The 25,986-nt window shown below is 48.2% G+C and overlaps 1 protein-coding gene across 1 annotated transcript; it reads right to left on the reverse strand.

Annotated features, from left to right (window-relative positions):
* Positions 1–724: 724 nt before the first annotated feature.
* PXMP4 (peroxisomal membrane protein 4) lies at positions 725–25,791 on the reverse strand. The gene is made up of 4 exons (XM_040435931.1): positions 25,628–25,791; positions 9,248–9,310; positions 7,729–7,927; positions 725–1,150 (listed from the first exon to the last, which is right to left on the reverse strand). Exons 1-4 carry the CDS (start codon positions 25,738–25,740, stop codon positions 887–889), a joined length of 639 nt encoding a protein of 212 aa, XP_040291865.1. The 5' UTR covers positions 25,741–25,791; the 3' UTR covers positions 725–886.
* Between the last annotated feature and the right edge of the window lie 195 nt (positions 25,792–25,986).

Genomic DNA, 25,986 nt, shown 5'->3' on the forward strand with positions numbered 1-25,986 from the left:
GGGTACTTGAATATTTTTTGCTTCAGGGTATATTTCAGTGCAGTACACACAGGTGTCCTACCCATGACTATATAGACAGAGCAGTATAACCCTGTGCAATGTATACAACAGATGATGGTGGGGCAGTGCATTCTGTGCAGGTAACGCATCCTCACTCTGGCTGCCATATGTACAGATGAATGATATTAATCAATAATCAGATCACAAACAAATGACATTAGGCATACAAATTTCTGGAATTAAGTGCGGGGTATTGCTCTGTACCTCTCAGATAGCGGACAATCCGGATCTGCACGTGTTGGGAATCATTTACCAACAGAGATCAGCAGGAAATACTGCAGTAATGTTACAGAAACTATTAAACCGAATACTTAGTTTTACAACGTGTAAGTCATGACTAGCGGTTCTTATAATAAGGCAAAGGCTGATTTACGTAGAATGTCTGGTAATCTGAGACTGGGCAAAAATAATCCCTATGGCAGATCAGAAAGACATTGTGAGATGCACTGATCCTGAACACTTCATGCTGCCAATGCAGCAGAAATAAGGCAGAGAGGAGACTCAAACCTCAAGGGAAGGGCCTGAAGACAGGCGGAGAGGACGGAGGGGAATATTTTTCAGCATTTTCTTCACTGAAACTCTTGCCCAGGTCCCTTCTGGTTTGTCTTCTGGCCCTTCACCTGTGCTACATCCCATAATCCAGTACCTTCTAGTTCCCGCCATGACAGATTATAGGAATTTTATTACACATATGACCAATGCCATACCATGCTGCCAGAAGTTGGTAAATCAGTGTCAATCAAGAAAACGATGTCTACTGCTACAATCCTTGCTATTCACAGGTCCAGTCCGTGAGGTTTGCATTCTGAGGGCTTCCGGCGACACCTTATTTTGCAGGTTTGGGTTTGTTGTATATCAGGAAGTCAGAGATGTCATGCCAGATGTTGCTGTCGTCGTACAGATAAGACATGGAGGACTGCAAAGATGGCTGGAGAGTGTGCCTGTGGTATTCAAACAGCCAGAGCACAACACCCCACACTAAGGCACCAAAGACGGGAAACACGTCACGTTTAGGTTCAGGGATGTACCCCTTCTCAACCGCCAGTCTTGACAGACCAAAGAGAACTCGGGATAACAGGTACATGTTTATCTGCGAGGAAACAAAGAGGTTAGTACAATCCTGCCTGCCATGTACAGTCGTTTCATGCACAAATTCACCTACAATTTCTGTCACTCATCTAGAGAAATGCAGTACAGAAGTATTCCTAAAGTGAGGAAAATTGGCTTCTACCTCACAGGGTTTTTTTTTTGCCTTCCTCTGGATCAACTTGCAGGATAACAGGCCGAACTGGATGGACAAATGTCTGTTTTCGGCCTTATGTACTATACCAACCATAGACTGCACGTGGCCCATTAAACCAGACTGCATCCACCAAGCATGTGCTTTCATAGGAAGACAGACGACCATGTAAAGACTACTTTCACACATGCAGTACAGCTATCCGGCAGCCTTCAGGAGTTTACCGTACCCAGCATAGCTGGATAGGGCCATTCTCTGACGGATCACATTATGGTCAATGGGCTCTGGTGGTTGTATCTGGCTAGGCCAGATCAGTTGAATTCTGGAAGGCTGCTCCTCTGCCAGAGGTGTGTAAACTAGCACTACCTTTTCTATTTTACGAACTCCCATAGAAGCGAATAGATAAAGATGTGCAGCCACCTCTCTGTCCACAGCAGCATGAGACAGTGGGACCTGCATACTTTGGACATTTACGGCACACCTTGTGGCTATATCATATCATAAGTGCCCAGGTGGGTCAACCCCTTGTTTATGCAAACATAGATCACTTTGTAATGAAGAATCACACAACTTTCTATATATTTCAGATTTCAATTCTTCACTATATTCAGGATACTTATAATGTTATTTATTTTTATAGCTCCAACATATGCTGCAAAAAGGACAAAAGGATGGAGGTCCCTGTCCACAAAAATTAGATTTTTTGTACTCACCGTAAAATCCTTTTCTAGTAGTAGGCATTGGGGGACACAGCACCATGGGTATATGTCCAACTACCACTAGGAGGCACTAGACACAGTGTTCCTCCCAGGTGGGCTATACCCTCTCCACAGGCACGAGGCTATTCAGTTTGTACCAAAAGCAGTAGGGGAGAGAAGAAAAGCAAGGAACCAACAACTCCCGAACCGGGAAAGATCAAGAGACCATCCCGGAGAAGCGGAAGTAAAAACATAGGGTGGGTTCTGTGTCCCCCAATGCCTACTACGAGAAAAGGATTTTACGATGAGTACAAAAAAAAATAAAAAAATAAAAAGAAAAATCTAATTTTCTCGTGCATGGCATTACGGGACACAGCACCATGGGACGTCCCAAAGCAGTCCCCGAGTGTGGTAAAAGAACAGCCATGCCACCGGTTGGGCATACAGGTGCAGGAGAACCATGTGACCCAACAGGAAAAAAACACGGAATGGGCAAGAGGTTCCATAACAAGGAAGAAACCTCAAGGAAGAAGCAGTGAAGACTGCCAGCACCCCAGGACAAATGCCTGGAAGAAAATCCCAAATGCAAGAAGAAGGCAAAAGGGAACACCGAGCTCAGCCAAGGACTGGAGAAAAAATTATGACAGCACCGCATGTTGGAACTAACTAACGCTCTAAATTGTCTCAGACCCAAAGAGTGAAAAAACCTGTGGCCAACCCCTGACAGCAGGTCTCCCCTCACCGCAAGGCAGGTGATGAAGTTAAGCGCCCTATTGAAAGGTGAAAACCCAAGGCTGCTAGAGGAAACCGCCAACCCTTGGAGAAGGAGGGGGTTGTAGGTAAAGGCCAGGAAAAGAGAATGATAAGACCTGCGTCCCAAAAACAGGAGACGAGGCTCGAGCCTATGAAAACAAGATATCACTGTGAAGCGTAAGACCAGAGAAAACTGGGCATATGAAGTAACAGGGAAAAAAGGAACCAGATACAGGCCCAGGAAATCTCAGCAGTGACACACTGGACTGAGAAACATGGGAGCAGAAGGAGAGTACTCCAAACAGCCTAAGGAGGAAAGGTTCTACAACAGGAGGCGGTCCCTCCCGAAGGAGACTATACGGCGGAATTGCAAACCGTAGCACTAAACCACTCAATACCAGGTACTTGACGTGAAAGGATGGGAAAAGAGACAAATCCCAAGAGGACCGGCTATTGGAACCCATAAAAGGGAACAATCAACCCAGCCCCCCCCCCCCCCCCCCCCAAAAAAAAAAAAAAAAAAAAAAAAAAAAAGATTGTCATGCAGAACCTGAGTGGTCAAATGAACGGGGACAGGGACTCCAGAAAGGAGTACCCGGTATGGGCTCACAAGGAACCAGGAGCTGAACCACCAGAAGACAACACAAGCCAGAATATCCAGGAAAGGTGAAATGAAACTACCATCGGGGAAGGGACATTGGCCATGGACAACTAGCCATTCCAAGAATAGTGACTAGCAAGCTGTATACATTGTCCCAGAGAGGGCAAGTAGAGCAGCTCGGGATGTACCACTAAATTGACAGACATCCATATGCATAAGGAATGCAGAAGTCGCCATGAAAAAGCCAGGTGAGACTACACAGAAATGTAGAAACCAGCTGCGACCGGCATACTGAGAACTCCTAGGGGGGAGAAAGTACCTGACAGATGCAGACGACGGCAAGGTCCAAGGGGACTGCCCCTCTGTCATGTAGTACAACTAAGCAGAGAATATAAGGGAATACCGAGAACACCTGGACCCAGAAGGAACTACGGGACCCTGTCCGATGCCAGAGCAATCAGCTGAAAATTCACCTACCAGGCAGGTGTGTGGCGCTCAGTGGTCCGGTCCCTGACCAGTCAGGGAGGACGTCCAGCGACAATAAATGCCGTTGACCCCAGAAGGATTCCGTGTGGCGGAGGACATCCAGTGATGACCGAAAACTGCTGCAGCGGCCGGTGCTCACCAAGCTACGTGCCCCAACAAGGTAGAAGATCCAGTGGAGATCACTGTACTCCACCAGGAATGGGCCGCTCTGTAATAGGAAACAACGCGAGTACTCCTCTAACATGGGGTAACGCAGAGCGCAGCATACCGTAGTACCTTATAGAGATGGCAAGAGCAACCTTAGCCCAAATGCCAACAACCACCTGGCCATGGTGTAGGGAGCATGGTTGTATGTGGACCACCCGTCGGATCAGAACAGATCAGCCATATACTGGAGCTACCAGAAGTAGAATTAGACCGACAAGGTGGGGGTTGGGCTGGCCCACCCCTGCCAGATATGGTAACCATGCACATGCTGAACCAGGATGGCCTGTTGAAGACAGTGCCTTGAGAAGTACAAGGAGACCATTGAGCACGACAGTAACGGAGTGGCAGATGTATGGAAGAACCAAAAGGATGGAACCAACATCCGCAGCACAGATTAGAGCCCGGGGAAGGAAGCACCCAGTAATACAGAAACTGTATGTGCCACAGATTGCACCATAGGGCCCAGCACTTGGGGTACTACAAACACACGCCTAAAATATAGGTAAAGTGGCTGCATGTTGCCTTCTAAGGAGAGTGGAAACATAGCCACAGCATCTGGGAATGCGACAGCATTTGGAGGGTACAGGTACTCAACCTGTAAAGTAGAAATACGGCTGTGTAGTGCAGAGATACGACCAGACAGGTGTAATGGGTACAGCATCTGGAGATGGTAGAGGTACTACATTTAAGATCTCAGCAATGTGACCGCATGGTGCACCCTAGAACCAGAGAGGTGAGGTTAGCAATGGTACCTATATTCCGCCCGGGAAGGGGAAAATAGGTGCAATGGCAACTGAAGGAGGCCCTCTATTTCGGCAGAAAAAAAAAAAAAATAGAAAAAGAAAAAAAAAAAAAAAAAGGGAAACAGGGCCGCATATTACACCATAGAGCCAGACAGGTGTAACGGCTGCAGCATCGGAGACGGTGCAGGAACTCTACCTATGAAGGGAGTAAGATAGCTGTTTGGTGCACACTATGATGAGGTAGGTGAAATGGCCACGGCAATTGGAGGAGGCCTCAATATCTCGTCCGGTAAGGGAGAGAAAATGCCACATGGTACACCATAAAGCCAGACAGGAGTAACGGCTACAGCATCCGGAGATGGTGCAGGTACTCTACCTATGAAGGGATCAAGGTGGCAAACTTGGTGCCCACTAGAACCAGACAGGGGCATTTCTATGGCAATTGAAAGTGGCCTCTATATCTCACCCGTAGGGAGAAATGTGGCCGCATGGAACACAATAGAGCCCGCCAGGGGTATTGGATACAGCATCTGAAGATGGTGTAGGTACTCTACCTATGAAGGGAGCAAAGTGGCTTGGAACAGACAGGTGCAATTGCTACGGCAATTAAAGGCAGCCTGTATATCTCGCCCGGAAGGGAGAAATAGTGCCGCATGGAACACCATAGAGCCAGCCAGGAGTAATGGCTTCAGCATCTGGAGTAGGTGTAGGTACTCTACCTATGAAAGAAGCAAGGTGGCTGGAAACAGACAGATATAATTGCTTTTTACTCACCAACCTACAGGAGGCGTTTGCCTGAGCTAACAGCTTGCCTAGAACAGGGACCCCCTGTAATGAGGTAGAGTGGCGAACACCAGCACCAGAATGGGGACCCGGTGGAAACACTCAAATGTGTAGAGCATAGCCCGTGGTATAGGGGCACCAGGAAGGCTTGTCAGGTACAGCCTATGGCAGTGGTGCAGGTACCCCCCTGTTAAGGAGAAGGCGTACGTACCAGAGACACCACGTAGGTGACTCAGTATGCTAAACACAGGGACGGCTGCCTTACCTGTGCAGTTGAATACCTGTGCAGTTGAATACCTGTGCAGTCAGGAGAGCGCCATCTCAAAATCCACTAGAGGGGATACCAACCCTGGGTAGGAGAGGTTCCTCCGTGCACGTTAGTCTTGACCTCCCAGAGGGCTTCTGTATGGAGGAAGACCACCTGATGCTCTGTTCCGAGGGAATCGGTGCAGAGGTGTCCCCAGAGGCAACGGATGGGGTGACAGGAAAGGATTCGTCACCAGCCTCAGGCACGTCCTGGGGAGGACCCGAGGATGCTGAGGAGGGGTGGAACCCGAGGTTGTACTGTGAGCTACCCCTTGCCAGACCCGGTATCTGAGCATGCCCCATCTGCAGGGAGGACCCTGGGAGGGCAGAGGTGGCCGCAATTTGGGTAGGTAGCGGTCCAGCTAAAGTGGAACACGATGGAGCCCCAGCCTGCAGCAGGTATAACGGTGGAGATCACCGAGACCTGCAGAAGAGAGAGAAAAAAAACGAAAAAAAAAACAGCAGGACCTGCAAAAAAAAGCAGGACAGGTCTGACTCCTACGGACACTAGACTAAAACTGAATAGCCTCGTGCCTGTGGAGAGGGTATAAGCACACCTGGGAGGAGCCAACACTTTTTGTGTCTAGTGCCTCCTAGTGGTAGTTGGACGTATACCCATGGTGCTGTGTCCCCCAATGCCATGCACGAGAAAGCTTATAATCCAAATGGAATGAGAGAGGAGACACAATAGGTAGATGGAGGCAATTTTGTCCAAGGGCCCGGCCTCCTGGGATGACACAAGGAGATAAAGCCTCAAAAAACCCATCACCAACCGGCATCTGAGCGAACAATGATATAAAGTGCAGTGTAGATAATCAACTGAGGATATAGAGTGACCAGGTCAGGTTGTGTGCAAGCCATGGACTTTGGTTATGTGACATAGGCCTCCCTCAAGAGGTTCTAAGATGAAGGTTCTAGGCATGCTTAAAACTGGGAAAGTGGCAATGTTAGGAGCAAGTTTAATAGTTCAGAAGTGTGGGTGAAGTCCTGAAGACAGCAGTGAGAGGATGTAGCAAGGGTGGTCTTGGCATTTCTGGGGCCCAAAGCAAAGGCATTTGATTCAGGTGTTATGGCTAAGATCACCATGTAGCCCCAGTCTAATTTTAACAAGGACTGCTTCACTTTTCCCATGGTGTAGTAACCTGGGGCATGGTGTAGTCCATCCTTCTCTTAAAGGGGTTGTGTGGTTTGATACTACTGATGACTTATCCTGATGATAGGTCATCAATACCAGTTCAGTGGGTGTCCCACACCTGGCACTCCCATTGATCAGTTGTTTGTATTCCTCATACAGAGACCCCAGGCCACACAGACTACCCCCATAGACATAAAAACGGTAATTACACTGGTAAAACCCATTCTAACCGCGATATGCCTGACTCCCGCTGTCACAACAAATCAACACACAACCTTCATGCTCTTACTCACCCCCTTCTAGCTTGTACTGTGACGTTATGTGCGGCACATCAGTGAAACTCCATGAGTGACGTTCCGCACTGACTGTCGGCCACTCCAGGTCCTTCTAAGCCACTGCACCTGCGCTGTACATAACGTCTCTCCATCAGTGACGAAGTGATATCATATGTGGTGCCCGAGCAGTGGCCCAGGCTGGCAGCAATCAGTTAAAGGAGTCACCAATGGGAATCACGATCCTAGCTGTCCACAGCTGTATCTGCACCCTGAAAGAGCTGAAAGTGGTGGCGCTGTCTCTGACCCACCTGAGGGGCAGGTGCCCCACGCAACTGGTAAAGATCTGCGTTCTCTTCATACAGCTGATAAGTGATCAATATAGGAAAAAAAGGGGGAACCCCTTTAAAAGGAGAGTTCCATATAAAGCCAGTGACTACTTACCTGACTATTGATGTGATTATTCTCTCCGAACACCAGCCACCCCCCTACACAAGCTGCCAGGAAGGAGTGAAACTGCCATTTGCTTCCATGGATTTTTTCTTGAGCAGCTAAAAGACTCTTATAGGTGAAGACGAAACAAGCCAGATTCCGGGAATGCAGGTATGTCGCCTGCAAGACAGCTTTCAACTTCTCTTTTAAACTGGAGACACAAGTAGAAACGAGTCAGTCTTGCTGTATAATGACTGCAGATTGATGGCTCAGTTCACTTTAGGTAGGCACAAAAGCCCTGCCATTCCGTTTTATTTCACTCATTTACACTGCAACATATTCCATAGCGCTGTACATACATCGGCATTGCTCAGTGTCTTAAGTGGGGTTCACAATCTAAATTAACATTATGTACATTTTTGATTGTCCACCCGAACACAGAGAGAATACCCGGACACCATTTTCATATGACAGTGACAGGACTGGGACGATTTTCATTTTGTTTTTTTCTCTAGTCCAAGAGCCATAACTTTTAAATGTTTCCATTCACATAGCCATATGAGGGCTATTGCAACCTATGGGATTTTAACAGGCTGCCTGCCATACTCTGCCTCAGTCACTGCTTAACAGGCTTCTTACTATGGCTGGTCTGGTAGCCTTCGCAAGGCTCCACTTTGCCATAGCAACCAATCGAAGCCTTGCAATTTTGCCATATGGGCTCTGATCGGAGGATAAAGGGAGCCCCCTCCCCCTATTGACAGTGGCGTCTGCTGTTTTATACAGCCAGCACCCAGTGTGTATGGAGTGAGCTCAACTGACCCCACCTCATCAGACCAGCGATTGACAGGCTGCTGTGCTACCACTTCATCCAAACTATGGGATTTATGGAAGGAACTGAGTGCAACTTCCAGGGTATTCCCATCTTATGATCAGTGAGGGTCTGACCTCTGGGACCTCCGTAGTTGTGAAAATGAAGAAGCTGCAGCTGTGACGTAATGCTGCATCCCTTCTAAACTTTCTCTGCACAGTGGCGCCCCCAGTCACCTGGCTGTGCAGTGAATTACATCTGGCTCCATTCTCTTCCCTGCACAATGGGAGGCCTGGGGTCGCTATGGAGAGAAAAACTGTAAAGGGGATACAGTGCTTCAGTAATATGGGGGTCCCAGAGGTCAGATCCCCATGATCATTAAGTGATGGCATATTCTAGTGATATTGGTATAACTCCCATGATATTAACTCAACTATTAGAACCGATTTTAATATAAAGCCCCCAATGCTTGGTTCAGATTTGGGCTCTAATTTAGGATCATAACCCAACTTGGTCAGACGCCTCACTAGTCCATTAAACAGCTACTCGCCGGGATGGGTTTGTACAAGAGAAATAGAAGTGAAATATTACCGATGTAAACAATGGCACCCAAGCATTTTTTTTTTTTTTTTGACTATTCATCCATTACCCAAAAAGACACAAAACCCTTTAAGCCCAATCCTGCCCAAATTCTGTATACATCCCATAAATAGAATGAATTACCTTCCAGTTTTAAACAGGAATGTCATCACCAGCGCATGAGGGGCCCGGATTTTAACGCCATATCTTAAAAGAAATATAAGAAGAAGGAATTTATTATAAATGTAATAAGACAGAAAATAACTTTTCATTGTAGGCAGATCATATAATTATACATGTCACAGCCTGGACAGAAGACCCGCTGCAGTCATCTGAGGCTGTATCTACTACACCTCAAATTACCACAGCCCCTGGTCTTCTCTGGTTCTCTAGACTGAATGAAGTTTTGGAGAGAAGACACATGGAGGTCACAGAATGGGGCCCTCCACTTGAGATCTCCTCTATAAGTCGGAGCAGAGGCAACTTATTTGCAGGGGATAATGTGTGGTCAGCTTCCCCTTTAAGGGCTAAAGATAAATGACCCGAAAGCTATTCATCTTGGTATTTCACCTCTTTATAAATGTCTGTGGTGGGGTCAGGGTGAGGACCAGCTACCTGGAGGATGACCTGGCAATGGAGCTACTGTGATGATGTCATCGTGTAAATCAGTTCAAGGCCCTCAAAAAGTTTAGTCCCTTCTAACATTCAGGTCAACTTACCAGTGCCGAAAGTCACCACACAGCCCCACAAAGCAATAAAGAATATGAGATGTTAAAGGAAATGGGTCACAAAAATGTTATCTGCCAGTTAAAATCACATAGCGACACTCCTTTATTAAATATGTTTTTATTTTTTTATTGTAGATTTTTTTATTTTTTTTTCTAAACATGATTATGGGGCAGCCATCTTGCCTGAGCTGTTCTTAACAGCATCTACAAAGCATTAAGAAAATTGCTTTACGGCAGCTCCATGGGCCATAGACACAGTGGTCATTGACTTCTATGGGAGAGTTTTCTAGGCATGCTCTGCGCCCTGTGCAGAGGTCATTGTACAAGGAAAGAATAGATAACCTTTGACAATGGCCTATTGTGATTGATGGATCCGGTCTCATCTATACACAGAGGTGATATCATTACAAGCAGGATAAGAATGAGTTAACGGTAAAGTGATCTGTACAGACCAAGAAGTGGGGCCATTTACTATACATGATGGCCAGTGCGAAAACTGCAGGATATTTGGTTTTAGTTTAAACTAGCTGAAGGACCCACTATCCACTATAACAGTGACATCTACAGCACCCTTAACAGTGACCTCCACAGCCCCCCAAACCTTAACACTGACCCCCCCCCCACCCCCTTAACTTTGACCTTTACAGCAGCCTTCCCCTTTAACAGTGATTTTCACAGCACACCACCCCCTTGACAGTGACCTCCACAGGGGCCTGCCCCCCTTAATAGTGGCCTTTACAGCAATCTGCCCCTTAACACTGACCTCCATAGCGGACCTTCCCCTTAACTGTGACCTCCACAGCAGCCTGCCCCTAGGGTGGCCAGAGGTCCAGTCAGTCCGGCTTTCAGACTCTCTGTCCTCTGTCTGGCGCAGGGCCTGGACAGACACAAGGATGTCCTTTTGAACAGCTCACTCTCAGACAGCAGCACTGTGCAATCTGAGTGTGAGCTGCAGGAAGAAAGTCACCGTCCCTCCAACCCCTGCAGCTGACAGAAGTTGACTATTACCTTCATTTTTTCAATCCTTGTTAGCTGAGGAGTGGGAGGGGACTTGACCTAACCGGATCAGGGGCGGTGTCTTAGCAGGATCTGGGGGTGGGGTTTTAAGTTTGTCTTTTGAGGGTGGACACATTGTGGCAGGGGGCTTCTTCCTGCAAGAGTGACTCCCCTCGGGGCACCTTACTGGCTCATTTGCATACCAAATAAACTGGATTTTATTCCAAGACACGGAGGCTTCCTATTGCTATATCTTCCTTTACTGACAACCACAGCAGCAAAGAAAAAATGAAGATATTAACATATTGCCATAGCGACTGTCCCTCCCCACACAGTAGACCCTATATAATGTCCACCCGTCTTCATAACTTCCTCTTTCTTTGCTGCTGCCACAAGCCAAGTATACTCTAATCTTGCAGCATCTACTATAAGTATTGTAGTTCATTTTTGTGTTTGTTCTTTTTATTATTATTCTGGTTTTCGCAGGGGTACACTAATTTATATTAAGGTATATCTATTTAGGTTTTCTTCCCCAGGTTTTGCCTGCCGTTTTTTCATTTTTTGTTCCCTGTGCGCCCCGCTCCTGTCTCCCTTCTGGGAGCGGGTTCGGGGGCCGTATGGGTTAATTTTTTTTATCTCCTTCTCCCCTGCGCGATCTCCCTCTTCCCCCGTCCCCCCTCTAGTCTCTGGTGGGGGCCAGGCGCCGATTCTGTTATCGCTTACCGCCTTTGTCTCTCAGTTTCCAGCCGGTGTCTGGTGCTGGAGCCGTAATCTCGCGGCCATTTTCTTGTGGTCTTTTTTCCCTTCTCTGTTCTTCCCTCTAGTCGGTAGCCACGCCCACTTCCTCCCTGGGCTTGTTCCGTTCCGACGCCGCTCCTGTGTGCACACTTGCTGGGTGACTACCCACTGTGTGTCCCTAATTCGTCAGTTTAGTTAGTTGCTAGGTGGTTTTACACCCCCCTCTTTGTGTGACCCATCTGCTTGCTTGCTGGCCACTTACCCCTGGGCAGATATTATACCGTTGTAAGCATGTCTTATACTGGGCATCCCTCAGAGACAGGGAGAGACGCGCAGGTCTCTTCTCCTGCTCCTGCAGCCGCTGGCACCGCATTCTCTGCGGAAGCCTTCCAGCGGTCAGTGTCTGAAGCCATTATGGCTGCTATGGGGACAGTTACCAATACCCTAACCAGGTCCATCTCCGATGCCCTCTCAGCACGCCCTGGTGTCTCTAGTGACACAATACAAGCTGAAGTACCTGTACCTCACGCCTCCAGAACCACTTTGATTGGCGAGTCCAATGCCACCCAAAAGAGCCCGGGCAGAACGGGCGCGGAATTGGAAGTGTGCGAGAACGCACCCTGAGATTGAGATCGACTCTGATGAGGTGGTGAGATTTGAGGACATGGTCTTCCCTGAGGACGAGATGTCCGATTCTGCCCCTGCCAACTTGGTTTCGGCTCCTACCTCTACGCCTCTGGGCGCTTCGTCCTCGGACGTTATACAGGGTCCTTCGGGCGTCCTAACCGACCCCCTTGGAGATCCCTTTTTGACCCCGACAATCTCCACCACCCTAGATCTTCCGAATGGCTTCCCCTTGACCATGTGGCACAATACCTAGAGGCTCGGGTGCGTTGCCCTCTATCTAAAGAGGCTCGCAATAAAATGAAAGCAGAATGCCCTAGACCCATTGTGGCGAATAAAGTTTGTGAGACCCAGTCAGTGGATCCTAAAATGATCCAATTCTTATCTAAGTCTGGGTGGAACCCCAGAAGGGGTCTAGAATCGGCCTTAAAAGCATGCCAGGACAAACTCCTGGTAGTTTTCGGCCCACTGGCCAAGATCTTTGACATGGCGGCGATAGCCAGAGAGTCGAACACATCAGTGGATGAACTCCGTGGGTGGATCCAAAGGGCCATCTGTATAGCAGGCAACGTCAACAGTTCCCTGTCTATTGAACGCCGTAAGGCTATTTTGTTTAAAATAGAGCCTAAATTAGTGAATTTGTCTGGAAGTGATGCTCAGGGTCTCCTGTTTGAGGATTCATTTATTAAGGACATGGGAAAATTTGTCGGAGCCTTTACGGCCCTTGACAAGGCTCAATCTTCCATGAGGAAGGTATTCCAGGGCAGTTTTTCCTCAAGGGCCGGCAACTTCAGGGGCTGCTCTGCCGGCCGCTCCTCCTTCCATGCCCGAGGCTCGGGCAGAGGCTCCTATGGTCAAAGACCCTTTAATCAACGATCCTCCTTCCAGGACACAAGGCCTTCACAGAGTTTCTTCCCATCCCGAGGTGCTCCTAGCCGAAGACCATTCAGAGGAAGCTCCGGGTTCCGTCGTCCCCTTGGTAAGTGTTCCTAGTCTTCTTTCTTTTCCAGTTCGTGTAGGGGGCAGACTCCGACTTTTTTCTCATGCTTGGGACTCAATCACGTCGGACGGCTGGGTGTTAGCCACTATCCAGGGTTTCCAGATAGAGCTGGTTCAGTCCCCTTATCTCCCTGCTCCCCCTCCTATTCCAACTTCCGGGCCTGCGTCGCTGGCCATAGACAAGGAACTCTCAGACCTCTTCCTCAAGGGCGCAATCGAGTTGGTGCCGTACCCTTCGGTAGGTCTGCTCAGCAGTATTTTCTTGGTACGAAAGAAAGGGGGGCAGATGCGCCCCGTCATAAACCTCAAACCGCTAAACAGGTTTGTTCGTTACAGGCACTTCAAAATGGAGGGTATTCACCTACTCAGGGAGTTCCTCCTTCAAGGGGATTGGATGGTGAAGTTAGATCTGAAGGATGCCTATCTCACTGTCCCGGTCTCGAGGACATCCAGGGATCTCCTCCGTTTCCTGTGGAAAGATCAGGTTTGGCGTTTCACTTGCCTCCCCTTCGGTCTGTCCTCGGCCCCCTGGTGCTTCACCAAGGTCATGCGCCCAGTAGTAGCTTGGCTCCGCAGTCGCGGGATCAGGTTGATCATCTACCTGGACGACCTCCTTCTTATGGCCCAGGACCCCGCTGTTCTCCGCTTGCAGTTACAGGTAACTATGAACCTCCTATCCCGTTTAGGTTTCCTCATCAACTACGAGAAGTCGTCCCTGGACCCATCCAGAGTTATGGAATTCCTCGGTTTTTCGGTGGATTCAGTCTCGGAGACTCTCAGCCTTCCTCTCGCGAAGCTCCGGTCCATACGCAAGGAGCTACGCAAGACGCTGACCGCTCAGCGGATTACACTTCGTCACCTGGCACGGATCATAGGACTCCTCTCCTCGTCCATCCAAGCAGTGTTTCCGGCTCCTCTCCATTACCGGGCTCTTCAGCGCTTGAAGCATGCTCACCTACAGACCGGGGCTTCGTACGCGGATACGATCTCGCTGGATCCAGAGACGAGTTACGCTGGTGAATCTCAAACCTTCAGGCATGGAATGGGAAGGCGATTTGCGGTCCTCGTCCGGATTTCACCATCGACTCAGACGCCAGCCTTCTCGGCTGGGGGGCCCACTGCGACGGAGTTTCCACTGGAGGTCCCTGGTCTCAGGAGGAAGCCTCACTCCATATCAATGCCCTGGAGCTCCTGGCCGGATCTTTTGCCATCCGCAGTTTTGCCAAGCACAGTGCCAGCGCCTGCATTCGCCTATGCATGGACAACGTGTCGGCTGTCCGATATGTCAACTCCATGGGAGGTACCCATTCGAGCATGTTATCTCACTTGGCCAAGGAGTTCTGGTCCTTCTGACTCAATCAACAGGTGATGGTGGTGGCGGAGTATCTCCCTGGTCTGCAGAACATCCAAGCGGACTGGAACTCTCGGTATCTCAGGGATGGCAGCGATTGGAAGTTAGATGGTCTGGTGTTCTCTCACATCTCCTCCCTCTGGGGTCCGTTCTGTATCGACCCGTTTGCGTCTCGGCAGAATACTTAGTTGCCGCGTTTCTTCAGTTGGCGCCCGAATCCAGACGCAGAGGTTGTGGACGGCGTTCCTGCAGGATTGGCACGGACCCCTACTCTATGCATTTCCACCGTTTGCGATGATCCCACGGGTCCTGACCCAGGTGCGCTGGCAACATGCGGAGTTAGTGTTGATTGTGCCGTTCTGGACCTCTCAGTCATGGTTCCCTCACCTGCTGGACCTTCTTATCCTACCACTGTTGCTCCTACCGGACCTGCCAGAGCTTCTCTTAGACGCCGGAGGCGCACAACACCCGCTATTGCTGGAGGGATCTCTCCGTCTGCTGGCTTGCAGAATATCAGGCGTTTCGGACAGGGCGAGGAACTTTCGGACGCTGCTAGAAGACTCTTGGAACAGTCGTGGGCTCCTGGCACCAGAAGGGCCTATAGAGCGGCCTGGCGATCATGGACTAGTTGGTGCGTCGCACGGAGTGTGGATCCCCGCTCAGCTCCTGTTTCAGACGTTCTAGAGTTTTTGACTTCTTTATTCGAGGAAGGTAAGGCGTACCGCACCATCAACCTTTTTCGGTCCGCAATTTCTTCCTTCCATCAGGGTTTTGAGGGTCGGCCTGCCGGGCAACATCCTCTAGTTTGTCGCCTTGTCAAAGGTTCATGTTTGTCGCGGCCCCCTCGGCCGCGTTTTTCTTCCACCTGGGATGTTTCCTTGGTATTGGATCTTTTCACGGCTTGGCCGTCTAACTCTCGGCTTTCTCTTCGCCAGCTCTCTGCCAAGTTGGTTACCCTCTTTTGCCTTGTATCTTGCAAGAGGGTTTCTGATGTCAGGGCATTGGATGTCGATGCCAGGTCTTTTTCCCCGGATGGGGTAACTTTCAATATTTCTCGCCGTACCAAAACGCACATTCGCTCTGTATCTTATCCCAGTTTTCCATCCATTCCTAACCTTTGTCCGGTTGCTTGTCTCCAAGAGTACGAGGCTCGTACCTCTGTGCATAGGTCGACTGAAAGCTTTCAATTATTTCTCTCCTATCGGCGTCCTTTTGCTCCGGTTGCGACTCCCACACTGGCTCGTTGGGTCAAGTGGTGTATGTCTTTGGCAGGGGTGGATACCTCGGTATTCACCGCTCATTCCACTAGGAGCGCAGCTTCCACCTCTATGTTGGTGTCGGGAGCTCGTTTGGAGGACATTATGAAGATCGCCGACTGGTCTCGAGTTTCGACTTTTAAGGAATTTTACTTTCGCCCTGCTCATGTTTTTTCTTCCGTGGTTGTGCAGCTTTGAACTTGCAATAGGAAGCCTCCGTGTCTTGGAATAAAATTGTGGGATTTTACTAGTATATGACGTAAAGTCATGATTTTATGAAAGACACGGAGGCGAGTATTGCCCTCCCTTTGTATTTTCCCTCCCTTGGATTATTGCTCATTTATGTTGTACAGTGTCATTTTGAATGATTCATGTTGATGTCATTTGATTGATTTACAGGTGGCGGATTTTAATTTGGATGGAACATTTCCTTTCATGCATTTTTATTCTCTTGCAGGTTGAATAGAATGATGATGCACATCCAGGTGTTCCTATGGGGTGTCTTCTGCCCGTTCCAGTTCGGCAGTTCCGTTTTGCAGGACTCCTCCTTTGTTGACCTTCGGTTCCGAGGAAGGATGTGGTTGTGGTCCCTCCGGTTTTCCAAGTCTGCGGGTTTGCAGATTTCCTGAGGTCTCCGTGTGAGGGTTCCAGGAGTCGTTCTGATAGAGGTGGCATTCGCCAAGAAAGAGGAAGTTATAAAGACTGGTGGACATTATATAGGGTCTACTGTGTGGGGAGGGACAGTCGCTATGGCAATATGTTAATACCTTCATTTTTTCTTTGCTGCTGTGGTTGTCAGTAAAGGAAGATATAGCAATACTCGCCTCCGTGTCTTTCATAAAATCATGACTTTACGTCATATACTAGTAAAATCCCACAATTTTCAGAGGATAAAAACATCTATTGCTGGAACAAAGGCACATGTGGAAATAAGGTACTAAGTGCTATTAGGCCATGGCTTTATTGCAATAGCGATTATCCTGGTGACAGATTTGCTTTAAAGCTCTCCTACAGCGATGAAGAAAAATGCCTGGGTTGTTATGGAAACCTGGAGTAAAACTGTATGTGGAGGCTAACGGCCTGCGATCTTCTATTGGCTGATAAGGGTCATGTGACCAGGCTTCTATTGGCTAATGCATTTTTTTGGGAATATCTCAGGAACGGTAAGTCCTAGAGAGCTGAGACCTGGTCTTAAACCTTCCTGGACACCTGGTGTACCTGTGTGCCAAATTTCGTGATTGTAAATGCGACGGTGCAGATTCCTTTAGTGGACACACACACACTCAGCTTTATATATTCGATATAAAAAGTGACATGGAAAATTAAAAATAACAAAATTATTTAAAAATAGGTTAAGCATAAAAAAGTGGTTTAAACAGCAGGTCTTTTTCTGATGACAGATTCCCTTTAAAAAGGACTAAGGACTAGGGCTGAGAGCCCACTCCACGGGGCACAGGCACTAATCAGTGTAAGTGCACTGTGCAGTCCCCGCTTTACCTCCCATTCCCACCAATGTGCCTATAGAGCTGGTAGCGCAACACACCATCGCCGTATACAGACAGCAGAAAGAACAGGCGAGCATCACCCGGGAGCCGCAGGATATAGCTAAGGGGAGTACGCTGATTTTCTTATATGGCTATCCTCACCTGTGGATCCACCGGCAATGCATAGCAAAATCTACAACCGGTCTGCACCAAATCTGTGCACTTTCATGCTGTATAGGGATGAGCGAATAGACTTCGGATGAAACATCCGACGTCGATTCGCATAAAACTTTGTTCCAATACTGTACGGAGCAGGAACAGAGTTCGGGAAATGTTTTTTTCACCGTACAAATTAATTTATAAAGTTATTGCGCGAAGTCTCGCGAGATTTTGCAAAGCAATAACTTTGGTTCATCGGATCAAATACATTCTAATATTGTACGGAGCTCCTTCTTCATACAGTATTGGAACAAAGTTTGATGCGAATCGACTTCGGATGTTTCATCCGAAGTCGATTCGCTCATCCCTAATGCTGTAGATTTAAAAATCATTTTCTACATCAATTGTTAAAATGTCATCCATCTTTTTTCAGTGCAAATCTGCATCGTTTCCGTCCATTGTGAATTTACCTTTATTGAGGGAGGATGGATCCAAGTTCTCCTATGACTAAGGCCTCATGCACACGGCCGTTGGGCAGCCCGGCAATCCACGGCAGCCGGCCGTGTGCACCACGGATGCGGACCCATTCACTTGAATGTGTCCGCAATTCAAGTGAGTGGTGTTTCTTTCCGTTCTGCACCGCAAATAAACATGACATGTCATATCTGTTTGCGGTGCGGACAGACCACAGACCCATTCAAGTTAAATGGGTCCGGCCCGCTGCACAGATAATGCCCTTGCATTGGCGACCGCAATTGCGGTCCCCAATGCGCGGAACGGCCGTGTGCATGAGGCCTAAGGATGTAGCTATGTGAATGTTTGATGGGTATGCCATGTTTATTAAGGCCCCCAAACCCCCGGCGAGTCCGTGTACCTGAGAAGACCTTCTCCTGAGAGGTGTGCAGGATATTCTGTATGGATCCCAGTTCTAATGAAACCAGTGGTATGCACCTCCTATTCTGCCCATTGTCCTAACCTACATCCACCCGAATCTCACATCCTGCACAATCATCGCCGCCAGATATCAAACCCCCCTCCCCCTGCCTGAAGGGAACTGTCATCTGCCCCGCATCCTCACTTGTGCCCAGGGCACTGTGCTTTGTACCATGTGAGAGGAAACCTGTCCCCGCTGCTTACAAAGCCCCGGAGCTGTGATCTCATGCTACACTGCAAGTGTGAGGTAAGGAAACTTAAAAAAACCCTGGGGCAGATTTAATATGGTCTAAAATAAGAACAGAATTAACCTAGAGTCGTCGGCAGAAAACCTGCTGAACTTATCACACCGACGCGCACTGTCTGAGAGATCTGGTACCACTCTCTAGACATCTTAGACACTTTTGTCAACTTACGCCAATGGTTTGGGTTAGTTTACACCATTATTTTGCATCACAATTGTGGCGCACGTAGTTCATAAATCTGGCTCCACATCTTTGGCGCATTCACTATAACAAATCTGACCGTGCAGAGCAGAATGTGCAGCGCCGTCCTGCTCCTAGAGTTCACAGCAGGAGAGAGGGAGGCCCAGTGCCCCGGCCCAAAGACTATTGTGCAGAGGACGTCTTGGGGTATGTTCAGATCCCCCGCGTATCCCATGGCAGAAACTGCTGTGCTGTGGGTTTTGCCGTCAGTTTTCACGCGGACCTGCTCTACGTTCAGCTTCGCTGACTGGAGCTAAACTGTGAGCATTCTCCCACTGCGCCATTGCGCATGTTAACCTATTGGCACAGTCTGGAGAACCACGCAGCAGAAACCCTTGAATAGAATGACAGGCCTGATTTTCGACACCGAATCCGCACTGAAACCCGCGGCCAAAATCCTCCATCTGAACCTAACCTTACTGCGCTTGCACGTTCTCATTAGGGGCGCAGATCAGGAGGACCAAACGTGGGACAACATAAAATACCAAAGGACCCCCCCCCCCTCCACAAGTATTATGGAAGCCAAGTGACTATCACACAAAAAAAATGTAATTAGACTTACCGGTAATTCTGTTTCCTTGAGTCCACCATGACGGCTCTACTATGAGATTGACCCTTGACCTCTGTAGGGGCAGGAACACAGAGTTTAAAAGGCCACCACCCACTCTCACCCTCAGTGCTTTCCAAATTACCAAGTGTTTTTTTTTTTTTTGAGTATTAATTCATACTCAACCCCTCCTTAAATCTCAGGGGGGGGGGGGGGGATATCTGGGCCGTCATGGTGGACTCAAGGAAACAGAATTACCGGTAAGTCTAATTATGGTTTTTCCATTTCGTCCACCATGACGGCTCTACTATGAGAGCTACCAGATTACTAAATAGGGTGGGCAACTGCTTGCAGAACCTTCAGACCGAAGGCCAAGTCCGCAGAAGCCGAAACATTAATGCGGTAATGTTTGATAAAAGTATTTATGCTCGACCAGGTGGCCGTTCTACAAATTTTGTCTAAGGAGACGCCCCCTTTTTCTGCCCACGAAGAAGCCATAGCTATTGTAGAGTGGGCTTTTATATTTGTGGGGCTGTTTAGACCCGATTTTTGATAGGAACAGATAATAGACCTGATCCATCGTCCAATGGTGGCTTTGGATGCCTTTTTTCCCCTTGTTTGGACCTGCATATTGAACAAGAAGATGATCATCCTTTCTAAATTCCTTTGTAGAATCTAGGTACTGTATGATAGTATCCCGAACATCCAGGAGCTGAAACTGATCTTGTGATGGACAATTTTTGGGAAAGGATGGAAGGATAATTTCCGGATCTCTGTGAAAGTCCGACACGACGTTTGGCAGGAAACCCGGATCCAGACGTAAAACTATTCTGTCTGGAAAGATAGTGAGGTATGGTTCCCGGCAGGACAGTGCCTGGATTTCGCCCAGTCATCTGGCTGAAGTTATGGCCACTAGGAAAGCCGCTTTTAATGATAGGTGTTTGAGGGAGATATTCTGAATAGGAGAAAATGGTGATCTTGTAAGACTTCTCAGGACCAAGTTCAAGTCCCATTGAGGCATCCTAGGGGTTAGGGATGGCCTTAATCTGGAGGCAGCTCTTATAAACCTCCTTATCCACCTATGACTGGCTAGGTCCGTATCATAGCAAGCCCCCAAGGCCGAGACCTGTACTTTAAGAGTACTTGGTCTCAGGCCCAGATCTAAACCCTGTTGGAGGAAATCTAGTACTTTCTCAATATTTGGAGAACAGTTTAAACGGAGGGTTCTGGCCTAGCCATCTACAGTATTTCTTCCATATTTTTAGATAGATCGCAGAGGTGACTTCTTTCCTGCTGGATTTAAGGGTATTTATAACCTTCTCAGATAGCCCCCTGCTTTTTAGGATCTCGCGTTCAGGATCCAGGCTGATAATTTGAACAGACCTGGATTCTGGTGAAGAATTGGGCCCTGAGAAATAATGTTCTCCTGTGGGGGGGATTCTCCAGGGTTCTTCCAGAGCTAGTTCCCTTGGTACTGGGTACCAATTTCTTTTTGTCCAGTATGGGACAAGCAGTATTACTGTTACTGGGTGTTTTATTTCTCCCAAACTGTCCACTAGAGCGAATCTGAGGTATTTTTGAGATGTCTTGTTTATGGGGACGTGATAGTAAGCGTCCTTTAAGTCTATGGACGTCATGAAGTCTCTGGCTTTGATCAAGGGAATGATGGAGGTTATGGATTCCATCCTGAACTTTCTGTATGTGACAGCTTTGTTTAGTCCCTTTAAATTTATAAATAGTGCGGAAGGTACAGTCTGGTTTCTGCACCAGAAATAAACTGGAATAGTAACCCCTTCCTCTTTCCATACTGGGGACTTCTGTTACCACTCCTGAATCTATAAGCTGAAGGACCCCTTGCCTGATTTTTTCTAGAGTTTTTGGGCTGTGTGATGTTATTCTGCACTTTTTTGGAGGGGCTGAGGAAAATTCTATCCAGTAGCCATCTCGTATGATGTCTAAGGCCCACGGATTTTTGGTGACCGATTCCCACCGGGACAGAAAATTCCTCAGTCTTCCCCCTACTCTGGCGTCATTGTTTATCTTTATTTTGGGGGTTGAGAAGGAAACCTCTGCCTTTCCCCCCCCTTCTGGTAACTCCACCGACCCGCCTTCCCTTTGCCCCTATAGGGTCTAGTCTGGGAATTTAAGGAACGAAAGGGCTTCTTTTTAATTTCTTCCGGAAACCCCTTCTTATCGGCAGCCTTTTCAAGAATGGAGTCTAATACGGGTCCAAAGACGTATTCCCCAGAAAAAGCTATAGAACATAGCTTGGCTTTTGAGGCTATATCCTCTCCCCAGGCTTTCATCCACAATGCCCTTCTAGCTGAATTGGTGAGGGCCGCATCCTTGGCGGCAAACCTCACCGACTCCGCCGAGGCATCCGCCAAAAAGGCAGTGGCAGATCTGAGGAGTGGGATAGAGTTTAATATTTCCTCTCTAGAGGGTTTTTGATATGTTCTTCCAACTCATTAAGCCAGAAACACATAGACCTAGCAACTGACGTCGCAGCTATGTTGGTTTTAACTCCAAACATATATGCCTCCCAGGATTTTTTTTAGAAGAGATTCGGGTCTTCCTCTCCATTGGGTCCTGTAGTTGTGACGAGTCCTCGAATGGGAGGGAGGTCTTCTTAACTACTTTGGCTACCTGGATGTCAATTTTTGGGGTTTCATTAAATAGTTTGAGATCCGTCTGATCGAATAATAGCCTATTTCTGAATTCTCTGGATACCCCCAGTCTTCTCTCAGGGTCCGTCCATTCATCCAGTATCATATCTTTTAGGTTCTCATTCATTGGAAATACTTTTAGTTTTTGGGCTCTGAGTCCCCCAAACATCTCATCCAGGACAGATCTTGTTTTTTTCACCTCCTCAATCCCCATGGTTGCTCTGACAGCGCCCAATAGCTCCTTCATGTCCTCGGAAGACAAAAAATATTTTTTACTATCTTGCATAATTTCACCCTCTGATAGAGCGTCGATATCAACATTCTGTCTAGAGGTGGAGGCCTCCTTGTCCATATCCTCTAAATCAGAGGAGGATGGGACCGACATTCTAGGTTTGTTCGCCGGAGGTGTAGGAGGGATTGATCTGAGAGAGGCCAGGGAAGACCTAATTTCATTCTGAATTAGTGATTTGACCTCCGACAAAATGGATGGTTGCTCCTCTGCTACAAGATCATTTATGCAAACTTAGCAGAGCTTCTTTTTATGATTTTCAGGAAGTCTCTTGCTACAAGTCGCACATCTATGAACTTTAGTTTTTGTTCTGGGCTCTTTAACTCCCTATAAGAGGAGCAACCAGGTATCAATAGACATGATAATCAAACAAGTCAAAATGATACATCATTTTCTCTCTCCCCACAGTGGAACTCACGGTTGGAGTAGCCGAGGGGGCTTCAGATTCCATCTGGACTGCAGGGGCGTCAGGGACAGACATCTGTTGGTGTGTCTGCTCCAGGAGGAAGACCGGTTGTATGCCACTGCTATTCAAATCTGCCGCTTCTAATAGTCAGTGCGGCGTCTGACGTCATCGAGGTGCGCCCCCGGTCCAAGCTCCGCCCCTTCCGCCTCCTGCCGACCCAGAGCAGAGTGTAGCGCTGAGGCTTCATCCAGGAGTCGGCGTGCAGCGTGCTCTGCTACGCGCGGTCAGCTTCCTCAATGCAGGGAAGGGGGACCGACGCTGTGGGAGAGATGCAGGCTCCTGCAGACAGGAACGAGATCAGCTCCACATGTATCCTCTGCCCAGCTTTGGACCCGACCGCAGGAGGGCAGAGGAAGAGGACACAAATCCCCAGGTATTTTTTAAAACAATAAACAGTTCTTTACCTCCATCAAGAGGGCTCTCTGTGAGTTGCCCCCGTAGGGACAGGAAACACTGAGGGTGAGAGTGGGTGGTGGCCCCCCACAGAGGTCAAGGGTCAATCTCATAGTAGAGCCGTCATGGTGGACGAAATGGAAATAGTCATTTTATGTAATAAGGCCGAATTTGAGAGCTCTTATTTGGCACACAAGGTAGCCTCCTGTAGGATTACATGAGTGGTTTTCCAACTGTAGGCAAATAAAGATTAAAAGGGTTTTCTGGGAATTGTATATTGATAACCAATCCTCAGGACAGATCATCAATATTTGATCGGAGGGGGTCTAACTCCCGACACCCCCTCCGATCAGCTCCGACGAGCAGTGTTCTCTTCCAAGGCCAGTGATGTCATGTTCATTGGTCACATGGTCTTCAAGTGAATAGGCCTGGACTGCAATACCAAGAATAGCCACTATACAATGTGCGCGCTGTGCCTGACATGCTGTAAGGAGACTGGTGCGCCACAACCTCTTCAAATAGCCACTCGACAGATGTGGGTGGTTTGACCCCACCGATCAGATATTGATGACCTATCCTGAGTCCTGGAAACCTCTTTTAAAGGGATTGTCCAGCACCACCCTTGTCAATTAGCGGTTTGGTACTGCAGCTCAGCTCACACAAATCCTGGACAGCCCCTTTAATCACTGTATAGTGAAAAGTTACGGTGCCTTCACGCACGGCAGATTTTGGTACCGAAAACCCCTCATTCCTTACATTAAGATCAATGCTTGCTGTCAGTGTCTGAAAACATTCTAGTTTAAATCCAGAGACTAAAACCCTGTCAGATTTAAAAGGGGTTAACATTTTCATTTTATTAGTTTTTTTAATTTTCAGAGAGCAGGAAAATAAAAAAACTCTCAATCATCTTTTAAATGTCCTACCAGTCCTGCTCCAGGCCCCAGGGCAGTCATGTGCCATTCAGTGGTCATGTGACTGCTGCAGCCAATCAGTGGTGTCAGCGGTCATGTGCCGCTAACCTGTATACAATGCTCACTGGGCATCGAATCTATAACCGGGTGGAATCCAGACTCACGTGGTTAGAATTACACGCTGATACATTGTAACACACTGTACACAATTGTCATCTGTAATAGTAAACAAGAGCGCTTATATTTACTGACAGCAAACAGAGATCTTATGAAAATGGTGAGAAACTGACGCACAAAGTAGATTGGAAACTCACAGAATTTCTCATTGTACGGTGATTAAAGCGGTTGTCCCACCATAACATCATATCAACAATACACAGGATTGGGAATAGGTATCCTATTGGTGGGGGTCCAAGTGCTGGGGCCCTCCCTGCGGACGGGGGTCCCCAAGTGATGCTACTGCTGCTGCTCCATTTATCTATATGACTGCGCAGTCCCATAGACATGAAAGGAGCAGCAGCGTGTATGCATATCCATCTCTCCATTCACTCAGGGGACTAAGACCCCCGATTTGATAATTGGTGGGGGTTCTAGCATTTGGATCCCTACCAATAACTAATCCCTTATCCTGTGGATCACTGATAAGTTGTTATGGAGGGACACCCCCCTTTAAAGAGTCACTGTACTCTGATATCATAACAACTTGTCAAAGGTTTTGATTGGTGGAGGTCTGGCTGCTGAGACCCCCATGATCACTAGAACGAGGAGAGAGAGGCTCTCACATAGCACACTGTCTTCATGATCAATAGACAGTCTATGAGTCGGTCTCGATTCCCTCTCCTAGATCATTCTAGTGATCCTGGAGGTCTCAGCACTTAGACCCCCACATGTCAAAATTATTTTTAAAGTGCAGTTACACTTTAAAGGCATTTCCTATCTTTGTAGGCCTTCCAGGCAGACTCCCCCGCTACACAGACTGCAGAGGGAACCATACTTACCCCCCCTCTCGCTGCAGCGCTCTGATCTCCGCGTGTCAACACCTGGTTTGATAGCCGCTGCAGCCAATCACTGGCCCCAGCAGCACTGTGTCCCTCTTACGACATGTCAATGGGTCAAGTGACACGAAGGGGACGCGTAACTGCTGTAGCCAGAGATTGGCTCCGGAGGGCTGCAGCGGCAGGGGAGTTAAAGAGTCAGAACCCAGCGGTGTGGAGCAGGTAAGAAGGCTCAACCATGAGGAGGGTCTACTTGAAAGTCCACCAAAGATGGAAAACTCCTTCAAGCTTAAAAGGGATGTTTAATCTTTGGAGGACTTCTGAGCAAACCCTCCTCATAGTTGGACCCCCCACAGATCCCCCAAGTGCTGCTATCAAAATCTGAGAACTTTCCACTTAGGTGAATGTGATTATAGCTGAATCCTTAGGTCTAGGAATGGAATCCCCCTTTAAGCGTCCATGGTGCCGTCCTGTGCGGCCCCTCACGGACAGGTCTGCACTCACACGACTCCATTGCGGAAACCCTTGATGACGGCCAGAGCCGCTCGGTATCTCTTCTTCTTGAGCAGCTCATTCACAGCACGGAGCAGAGACCTCGGCAGCACGGATCCTGCCATTCTGACAGCTAGCAAGTGCAACTCGCCGCTTCCGGGTCCAGAGACTATATGCGTTCCACCGGAGTCGGGTGCAACCAAGAAAGGTGTCCGTGCAGGAACATATCCTCCCGCACTTAGTTCCGTTTACAGATTACCCGCCTTTGACTTATTCTGAACCGTAATTTCTCTGACACATTTCGTAAACTAATGGGCGATTCATTTATAATGAAGTCATATTTGATCCTCATTTGATATCAATAAACTGTC

Source organism: Bufo bufo, chromosome 6 (genome assembly GCF_905171765.1).
Source record: "Bufo bufo chromosome 6, aBufBuf1.1, whole genome shotgun sequence".
Lineage (NCBI taxonomy): Eukaryota > Metazoa > Chordata > Amphibia > Anura > Bufonidae > Bufo > Bufo bufo.